General features: G+C 57.3%; 1 protein-coding gene across 1 annotated transcript; it reads right to left on the bottom strand.

Moving 5' to 3' along the window:
* Window positions 1-1065: 1065 nt before the first annotated feature.
* Window positions 1066-3889, bottom strand: LOC103581359 (leucine-rich repeat and immunoglobulin-like domain-containing nogo receptor-interacting protein 1). The gene has a single exon (XM_008563217.1). The coding sequence runs from the start codon at window positions 3867-3869 to the stop codon at window positions 2025-2027; it is 1845 nt and encodes a 614-aa protein (XP_008561439.1). The 5' UTR covers window positions 3870-3889; the 3' UTR covers window positions 1066-2024.
* Window positions 3890-10258: the final 6369 nt, after the last annotated feature.

Below are 10258 nucleotides of genomic sequence, written 5' to 3'. Positions count from 1 at the left end.
TGTAGATTGAACGCATGAATGAACGAGTAAATGAATGGTGCCGACTCCACACCAGACTCTGCCCACCATGCCATCCCGCCAGAGGCTTGGTTTAGAAAGGTGCTAGGTGCACAGCTACCTAGTTCATGCTGGCTTGGGGGTGGGGGTGTGTGTGAGCTCCAGGGAGAGCCCTGATTGGAGGAGCTGCATTCTGGACGTGTCTTGTTGCTGAGGGTTGACTTTGCTATTGCTTCCCCCTCCCACATTCAGCAGAGTCATCGGTTCCTGCATCGGTGGAGTTCTCCCCTAGCTTGAGGACCCTAGTGCCCCTCCCTGCCTGACAGAGATGAGGGAAGGAGGTGAGCACGTGCTCTGCTGGCCGAGCTACTGGCCCAGCTTGAGCCAAGGCCCATTGGTTCTGAGAAAGTTACAAGGTGACCTGGCTCTTCACACTCTGTCATCTGGGGCATCCCCCTCCAGGATTGACTTAGGAGCACTTGGGTTTGGTTGGGATGGGCATGGCTGAGGTGTGGGGCTATTGTCTGACCCTCCTGGTCCACTCATGTGTAGGTGGATCCTAGTCTCAAACCCAGATTCCTAAAAGCCCAGAATAGGCCCAGACTATGGCCTGGTGGAAGACGGGGCACAGCTGGGGTGGTGCGCTGGGCCCGGGCAATCTCAAGGGCAGCCCCAGAACTGCCTCCCCCAGCTCCCACAGACTGGGCATCCTACATGGAAAGTGGCATACAACAGGTGCGCAATAAATGCTTGTGGGAAGGCTTGGAGAGAGGTGGTGCACCCAATCCCTGCATAGGCCAGGCCAAAGCTGGAGGGGACTTCTGCCTCGGGGGCTCCCAGACCAGAGTCATTAGACTGTCCCATTTGCGGGCCTCAGGACTCCCCTATGGCTCTAGAACCCCATCTCTCCAGCCAATCTTCCAGCCACAGCCTGGGCTGTGGTCCTAGGAAGAGCCTCTGGAGTCCCTGGAACTGCCCCTTCCCCTGGTACCCCCCCCTCCAGCCCTGCCCCCATGGAGGCCATTCAGCAGTCCATCCCCCACAGTAAAATAAAATGACCATAATGAGAACAGTCACCCACACATGTGCACAGCGCTTTACAGGTTACAAAGTGTTTCACATACATCATCTCATCAATTCCTCACAACAGCCCTGTGAGGTAGGCAGGGCAGGGGGTAATGTTCCCATTTGTACAGATGTGGAGACTGAGGCCTAGAGAGGGCCAGTGACCCACTTTAGGCCACACATCAAGTCACTGGCAGAGCGGGGACCAGAAGCTAGATCTCAGTACCGCCTCTGGCCTCTGACTCTCTCCACTGACTGTGCTGTCCCCCAGGAGGACCCAGCCCCTATCCAGAGTCTCAGCCACACCCTAGCCAGGCCCTCCACCCCCTGGCAGTAGTGCTGCCTGGAAGCCCAGCAGCCGGGCCCTCCACCTGCTCCCTGCAAACAGCCAACCCAGACCTGGGCAGGGTGGGTGGGCAGCTGGGGCTGGAACCTCCTTTCCTGTTTTCCTGAGTGATCCCCCCCCACAGGGGAAGAGAAGAGAAAGGAGGAAGAAGAGGAGGAGGAGGAAGAGAAAAACAAGAAACTGAGTTGGAAGAGGGCCCTGGAGCAATCAGGACGTCAAAAGTTTGCATTCCGACTAGCTATAGGAAATAGTTTTTTTTTTCTTTTTATTATTTCAAGTTTTCATAAAAATCCATACTTATTGAAACCCAAGTTACAGAAGAAGTTCGTAACTTTTTTTTATTGAATTATTGACTGCCGCATGTCGGTTCATTGGCTTTCAACTGAAGTCTGTCAACACACGCCCCTGTGCAGGTGGGGTCCCCAGGCCTGGACTTCTGAGGTCCTGGTAGAAAGAGGGCAGGTGGTGAGGGCTGGCGGGGGGCAGCAGAGGACAGGGGTGGCTGGGAGAAAAAGAGTGTGTGTGGAGGGGGCGGGAGGAACTGGGGAGTAAGTTGTGGCGGCCAGGCCCCTTCCCCTGCCTGGCACGCCCGGGGTCCCTGCCCCCCGCCCTGTCCTCATATCATCTTCATGTTGAACTTGCGGGGTGCGTCGGCAGAGCTGATGCCTGCGTCCGACTTTCTGGGCACATACTCGATCTCGATGTTGTGCTTCGTGTTGCCCTTGCCCCGGCTCCAGAGAAATAGCAGCACCAGGCAGAAGAGTACGACGCCCAGGAAAGAGATGAAGCCCATGGTGGTGGCGATGATGAGGGTCTTGATGTCGAAGGGAAAAGGCACGGTGGCACGGGTGCTGTTGGCCTCTCCTTCGCCCGGCTGGTTGGAGATGAAGGCGAAGGTCTTGTTGGGCTGATGGGGCCAGTCGGGAGAGTAGCTGCGCACATGCAGGTGGGCAGGCATGGAGTCGTTGCCGCCCGCGTTGGCTGCGATGCACAAGTACGTGCCATTGTCCTGCACCTGGGCGTAGCGCACCTCCAGCGTGCCATCAGGGAAGACCGTGAGCCGCCCATTGCTCTTGGCTGAGACCAGGTGCTTGCGGGGCGAGAGCCAGAGGATGGCAGGGGGTGGGTCGCCATCTGCCCTGCACACAAACTGCACCGTGTGGCCCTCATCCACAAACACCTGCTGGGCCTTGCGGTCCCGGATGCGGGCGCGGCGGCAGGTGAAGTAGTTGGGCAGGAGCACATCAGGGAAGTCCTTGAACTCCTTGCCCTGGACGAACTCAGGAGTGGCACAGGTGGGCTGCTGCCGGTTGAAGTTGAGCCGCCAGCGGCGCCGGAACACCCACAGGAGCCGGCAGTCGCAGGCCAGCGGGTTGGAGTCCAGAATGAGCGTCTCCAGGTTGCCCACCGAGTGGAAGGCTGATTCCTCCAGTGTGGTCAGCTGGTTGCCGGAGACGTTGAGCACACGCAGGTAGTTGAGGCCACGGAAGGCATAGGGCTCCACCACGGCCAGCTGCCCACCCACCAGCTGGATCTCCTGCAGCCGCAGCAGCTCGTGCAGCATGGAGCCCTCAATGATGCTGATGGGGTTGTAGGAGAGGTTGAGGAAGCGGAGATAGACCAGGTGGCGCACGGCCAGGTAGGGCACGGCGGTCAGATTGCAGTGCGTGATGGACAGGGACGTCAGGTTGAGGCCATAGAGGCAGTTGGGTGTCATGGTATCCAAGTAGGGCCAGTGGGAGATCTCCAAGACCTTGAGTCGGTACAACCTCTTGAAGGAATAGTCCCGGATGGCATTGATGTTGAGGTGCCGGAGCCTCAGGACGATGAGGCCATGCAGGTGGGACAGCGCCTCGGTGGGGATGGAGGTCAGGTTGCATTTCTCCAACGTCAGCTGCTCCAGGCTGTTGAGGCCGCTGAAGGCGCGGTGGGAGATGTAGACGAGGTCGTTGTCACCGACCTCCAGTGACTTGAGGTTGTACAGGTCCTGGAACATGTAGTCTAGCAGGATGACGATCTTGTTCTCGCTGATGTCCAGCTTGGTCAGGTTACTGAGGCCAGTGAAGACGCCTAGGGGGATGAGCTTCAAGCGATTGCTGCGGAGACCCAGCGTCCGGAGGTTGAAGAGGTTGTTGAAGGCGCCGGGTTCCACGGCGCTCACAATGTTCTCGTTGAGTTCCAGCTCCTCCAGGTGAGGGAAGCTGGCAAACTCGTCCTGGTTGAGAGTTTTGATGCGGTTCTTGCCCAGATCCAGCAGGCGAGTCTCGGTGGGGATGCCCTCAGGCACAGCCACAAAGCGCTTGCGGTGGCACAGCACAGCGCGGTCCTGGGCAGAGCACTCGCAGCGGGGTGGGCAGCCTGTGGCCGAGCCTGACAGCACGGAGCCCAGCACTAGCAGGAGGATGGGCTGCCAGCAGGCCAGGATGGGGCTGGGCATGCTCCTCACACCCCCCACCAGCATCCTCTCGCTCACCTGCAGCCAGGAGCAAGCACAGGACAGGGGTGGTAGTTAGAGGACAGTGTATGGCTGGACCTCACCCTAAGCCCTCTGTACCCCCCAGCACTTCTGCCTCATCAGGATGTCCCAGACACAGATAGGGAGGCGGGGGTCCAAAGTGGTATATGACATTTTCTTGGGACTCTGCAGTGAGGTCCAGATGCCCAGGCCAGAGGGCCTCCTGCCACCCCCTGCTGCTTCCCCCTTGTTTCTTCCCAAAGGACCCTCCCAGCACCTCTGGGATGGAGGAGGTACAGGGAAGGGGTGGGGTCATCTCAGAGGAGCCAGTGTTGGCGCCACTGCCTTTACATTTCCCAGGCAGTGTGACTCCAGGCATGCACGCTGCCCTGAGTCTCAGTTCCCTCTGTGCTCATCAGGGATAAATCCAGACCTGCAGAGTTGTCCTGGGGCTCACAGAGGGGATCAAAGGGGCTCAAGGGCCGAGGCCTCTGGGAGAGTAGCAACGAGCAGGAGCATGTCTGGCCTCCAGCCTGCTGGGCAAGGGCTTCTGAGGCTGTTGGGGATCCCATGCTCTTGGCTTTTAGCCCTGAGCTTTCCCAGCTGCAGATACCACACCGCCTCCTACCAGCACTGCAGCTGAGCCCACAGCCCAGGAGTCCTGGGCAGTCGGCAAGCCCAATGGTACAGGGTCATGTTCACAAATCTCCTCCCTGATGGGGTTCCTAGATGGTAGAGGGCACCCCCATCCAGAAAGCCCAGCCCTGAAACCTCCATCCATGCCTCCCCCTGCACCTGCAAATCCCTACCTGGCCTCCCTGTGAATCTCTCGGATTCTTCCCTTCCTCTGGGTCCCATCAGTGACCCAGCTCAGACTCCTGGGCTCAGGGACCAGGACCATGTTTTCCTACCTCCTGGCCTTGGCTCCTGCAGTTCTTTCCTTCCCCTGCCTATTGAAATCCCATCTTCAAGGCCTAATTTAAATCCACTGCTCTTAAAAGCTTTTTCTGATCCCCAATAGAAAGTGCACTCCCCCTCAAAAGACCCTCTAGCCTCCATCCGTCTGTCTCTCAGGGTTCCCATCACCTTCTGCCTAGTACCAAGGTTCCTTGCAGCAGCTAGTCTGAGGGGGGAGCAGGCAGACTTTCACAGCCCAGGATGGCACGGGCAACCCTGGAGGTGCCAGTCTACTTCAAGGCACTGGGGACACTGAGGATGTGAGGCTTGTTCAAGCTGGGCTTGTTCCTGAAGAAATTCAGGACTCGGGTGGTGGTGCTGAGAGAGATGGTTCTGGGAGGGGTCCAGGTGAGTACAGGCTGCAGGTGCAAGGAACAAGGGGGTGTGGGAACTATCACTCTCTCCCATCCTGTGTTCGCAGGCCTTTTGTTCCCACTTCTGCCCCAGGCTGCCTCCCCATCTCCTCCATCCCTCCCCTCTCCCTGTCCACCTCCTTGGGAAACAGCCAGGCAAGCAGGGTGAGCAGGGGGCTGGGAGGGCTGGCCCAGTCTCTAGGAGTTACTGCCTCCAAGCTCCAGGGGATGGACCCCGTGGTCCCTGGGGGTCAAACTGCAGCCCTCTCCACGCCCTACACTCACAGCCCTGAGGGGACTCATTGCGGGAAGGGGAGGCCCAGGGTGATGTCCCATCTCTGCCCCAGCTCAGGTCCTTTGCCCACACCTCCTACCGCTCTCCATGCCTCCACACAGCCTCTGCTTTCAAGGCCACAGGTCACCCACACTTGTCATCCATACGTCAACCATTAAGGCAACTGAGGCTCCAAGAGGCTGTGGCTGCTAAAGGACACCCAGCTGGTGAAGGGGGTGGATTTGGCACAGGAGCTCTGGTCTGTCAGACTCCAGCGATGCCACACACTTTTGAATGCTCTGCCAGTCTCCCAGGACTGACAGGCACTTCCTGGTTATTGACTGACTGAGCGACTGATTAACCAGAGTGGACTCTGGGTGTCCCTGACATGTTCTGGAATCTGCAAGGCTTTTGTGATCCCCAAGGGCTTTGTGATCCCCTCTCATCCTCTCTCCAGACTCTTCTGCAGTTCAGCCTGTCCCCACCCCACATCCACCAGGCTATTTTCCAGTCACACACGCTCCACTGACCCACCAGAAAAGCAAACATCCTGACAGGCGATCAATAAGTAATTGGGCCAGCAGCTGGGGCTGGCGCGGGTGTGAGGCTGGAGACCTCGAGAGGTAAACAGGACTTTTAGCATCCAGCTCGGGGCTAGGCTGGCGGGCGGAGTGGGAGCTGCTGGAGAGAAGGCTGAGGAATGCGAGGGGCAGAGTGAGGACAGGGGCCACTCTGAGATGCTGGCAAGCTCCCCATACAGACATGAATGTGGCATTTGAAGTCTCCACCACCTGGCCTGAAACTACCCACCTACCTCCTCTCCCACCACTCCCCCCCAGCCAAGCCAGCCAGGTATTCCCACCTTGTCCTGTACATTCCTGCCTCTAAGCCATCTCCTTTGGGAGAACTGTCACAGCCTCCTGCCCCAGCAGCCTTTGTAGCCTTCCACCCCAAAGGCTGCCTCCTCCATGAAGCCATCCTTGATTTACTCAGTCAGTATCATCACTTTCCCACAACCAGCAGCCGGCTGGTGCAGGGATTAAACCTTAGATCTTGGTGTTATCAGCATCATGTTGTAACCAGCTGAGCTAGGTGGCCATCCTAAATCTACTTTATTCTTATTAGTAGTGATATCATGCAATTGGCATATAGCACATCTCATTCCAAAAGTGGTTTGAGCAACTTGACAGAAAAATTATGCTATAAGAAAATAAAAAGATAAAAGCTAAAGAAGGGAAGCCAGTCAGGAAGGAATGCCACAAATTCCTGCATAATGACTAAAGGTGAGAGCTTCCTAGTGACCTGAGCAAAGAGGGAAACATGCTTCAACATCTCAGCACTTGGCACCTCTCCTTCAATGTATGTTTCGTCCAGGGTCAGTCATGGATGCATTTATTTCACTTGCTACGGAGTGCTGTGCCCAAGGGCAGAGAGTGTGTTTGCAGCCTCAGAGCAAAGTACGGCACCGAACAGACCCTATTGAATGTTCTTTGAAAGGAAATATATGTGCATGAGTGACTTTTGGCAAGGGTGGAAGCCCCTCTGATGGGGCTGACCCTGGAGCAGGCCCACTGAGCAATGAGACCTGGGGGATTTAAATAACTTGGTAAAAAAGCTGGGCAGCCTAGCCCTGTGCAGCTGTCACCCACAAGCCTGGCAGTTAGACCTAGAAAGTGAGTAATGTGCCATGCTCCATGGGACCAGGATAGCTCTAGGAAGGCACATCCTCTAAACTGCTTCATCCCCTGCCTTTTATATGTGGCTGTTCTGACAGGCAGGGAAACTGAGGCCTGGAGAGGCTCGGATGCCTGCCCAAGCTGGCACAGCAAGAGCACAGCATGTTGGGCCTAGCCTCCTGGTCTCACATCCCCATGGGGTCCCTGTCATCTAGGGCTGCTGGTGGGGTCATGTCTGAGGGCTCACCCAAACTGCTGAGTGGACTACGTGCTGCTCCCGCCATCCTGGCATCATTAATCCTGCTGGCTACTCCTGCAATTGCCAAGAAGAGGTGTTTTATGCATTTTAATCAGCGTTTTATTTTGGATCCTTGCCCCCTGAAGGGTTTCGCACAATGGCAAGAGTTTAAAAATTGAACCAATAAATACAAAGGAAATAAACATCAAAGGCAGGCAGGTGGGCAGGCAGAGGAGAACATGCCCAGGGCATGGCGCACAGCCCTGGCAGCAGCCTGAGTCCTCCCCAGGCCCCGAGCAGTGGGGGGAGCCGGGCATCAGACTGTGCTGCAGAGGGCGAGACCCGGGCTCTGAGCTGCCCTCGCAGTGGGGAGGGACAGGCCACCAGCCCCCAGCCACACCCTCACTCGTGCCCCTGGGCAGATAGGGCCAGCCCACTGTGTGACCTGGGGTGACACCTGCCCTCTCTGGCCTGTTTCCCCCACTGCACAATGAGGGGCTACATTCCAGGGTCCCCAAGGGAGATGACAACAGAAACTGGACTTTCTCCAGCTGAAAAGTCAACATTATCGATCCTGGTTAAGGGATAAATGGGAGTAGGGGGCTCAGGCCCCAAACCGCAGTTTCACTCAGGCTGGGAAGGATCTATATGAGGGTGGCCCCAGGCTGGCTGTCTCCCCTGACTGCGGCCTCACATTCGGGCTGTCCCTGTAGGGGCTCAGGGTGGGGAGGGTGACTGGTGGAGAAGGAAGGGGCATGGGATCACCCATGGTGGCCTTGGAGAGTGGCTCTGTCCCATAGGGCAGCAACTGGAAGCCCGTGAGGGTGGGGCGTGCCTCCTCCACAGTACCCAGCCAGGCCCACCCAAGACAGACACCCTCTTCAGAAAAGGGGCTAACATTGGACGCACTCCTGTTATGTGCCAGGTGTTAGGTTTTATGCACATTGTCTCAGAAACCCTCACACCAGCATTCAAAACAAGCATTTCTTACCCATCTTACAGATGAGAAAAACAGGCTCCAAAAAGAGAATTCACTTGCCCTAGGCCCAGGCCACAGGCTAGGAGGTGCAGAGCTCTGTTCCTCCTGGTCAGGCTGCCTGCCCCAGGAGCCACCTGCTGTGAAGGGGGTTTGTCTCAGACCCCGCAGGCCAGTCCAGAGGAGGGGCCCCCAGGGCTGAGGGAAGGCGCCAGTCCTCAGATAGCTGCATCCAGGCACCCTGTCCTCAAAATCCAACCCAAGCCTTTCTCCGACTGTCAGAAAGCGGTACATAGAACACACTGCATGCTTTCAGTGTTTTTCCACCATTCTCTCCTCCCGTGCCTGCTGCTGCTGCCTATGCTTGAATCTCACCTAATTTGGGGACGGCTGCAGCGCAGGATGGCAGGTTTAGTTATTTTAGGTTTACAGTATCAATATTTCATGGTGCTCCCACTCAGCGTTTCTCAGGGACCGCAGGCATCCCCAGCACACACGGGCACGAGACATGGCGTGGAGACAGCTGCCCTGCAGAGGCTGGGGCCTGGGGCTCTCTGGGCAACAGGGCCTGTGGCTCTCAGCCCAGCTGTGTGGCCCAGCAGAGTCTCCTCAGTGGGAAATGCATGGGTGTGCACGATCTCATCTTGCTCTGATGCCTGCCATCCCTACGACCAGGTCTACAGGAGGATGGAGCAAGGAGAGACGGCAGAGCTGGGCAGGGGTCTGGAGGGTTTCCAGAAGTCTGCCCAGGGCTCCACCCACTCCACTGCCAAGAAATGACCTGGAGAGCAGGAGAGGGAAAAGGTGACAGGGACGGAGAGACAAAGACACACATGTTGAATGAAACAGGAAAGGAAGGAGGGGAAGAGAGAGGCAGAGGAAACAGAGGAGGTGGGAGGCAGGAGAAAGATGGGTTCATGGGGCTGGGGACAGGGAAGCGGGTGGCAGAAGTCGGGGGAAGGCAGAGGACCAGAGCTTGCCCTGTGGACTCGACTACTCTTCCCTGAGCTCCTACCGCATGTCACATGTCTGGAGCCTGAGCCTGTTACAGATCCCACCAGGTGGGTTTTATTACTTCCATTCCCAGAGGGGAGGATGAGACTCAGCAAGGTGAAGGGATTCATGTGGGGTCACTGGAGAACAGAAGCAAGGCAAGGTCTGGGTCTTTGTGCTTGCCCTGTCCCCAAGTCGCTGCCTGCCTGAGGTCTCTTCTTTGCTTCAGCTCCAGAATGCCACTGGACCCATTTCCTGCGCTGAAACAGCGCTTGGAAGGGAGTGCACCTGCTGGAGGCAGCTGGGCCAAGTGGCTGGGGTGGGGGTGTTTAGGGCCTGGCTAGAAAGCACTCGGTATTGCCCAGCCTGGGGCTGTTCTCCCACAGCAATAGTCAACCATCCTTCACTCCATGCCTGGAATCTCCTCGGCCTTCAGAATCCAGCTCATGATCTCTTCCCCCAAGTGGATCATCTCAAGCCCCCAGGAAGAAGGGATCAGCCTTCTGAGGGTTCCTCTGGGTCTCAGGCCACCCTCTGACGAGCACCGTCAGTGTGGGGGTGTTCCTCTCAGCCCCTCTCTGTCGGTGCTTTTGCAGCCTCCCCTTCTGTGGCCCCCAGCTTGAGAGCCTCCAGGGCAGGGCTGGGGTCTGACACAGCTCAGCACCCCCAGGCCCAACCTACAGCCTCGCCCTCCTCAAAGGGGCAGAGTGAGCCACTCAACAGCTGCTGGGCCAGCTCACGAGAACATCAGGCATATTGTGTCTGGCCTCTTCACAAAGGCTTCCTGGAGGAGGAGGAGGTGCTGCGTGCAACACAAATAGCTTCCACAGGCCAAGTACGAGGCAGGGGAAAGGCATTTTTGACAGAGGGGACAGTGCAAGAAAATGTGTACGGGCTGGTGACTTGTGGCCTGGCTAATCTGAGAACA

This window comes from Galeopterus variegatus, unplaced genomic scaffold, assembly GCF_000696425.1.
Source record: "Galeopterus variegatus unplaced genomic scaffold, G_variegatus-3.0.2 Scaffold12879, whole genome shotgun sequence".
Taxonomy (NCBI): Eukaryota; Metazoa; Chordata; class Mammalia; order Dermoptera; family Cynocephalidae; genus Galeopterus; species Galeopterus variegatus.
Note: the sequence above shows the minus strand (reverse complement) of the source record. Positions and strands in the feature narration are given on the sequence as shown.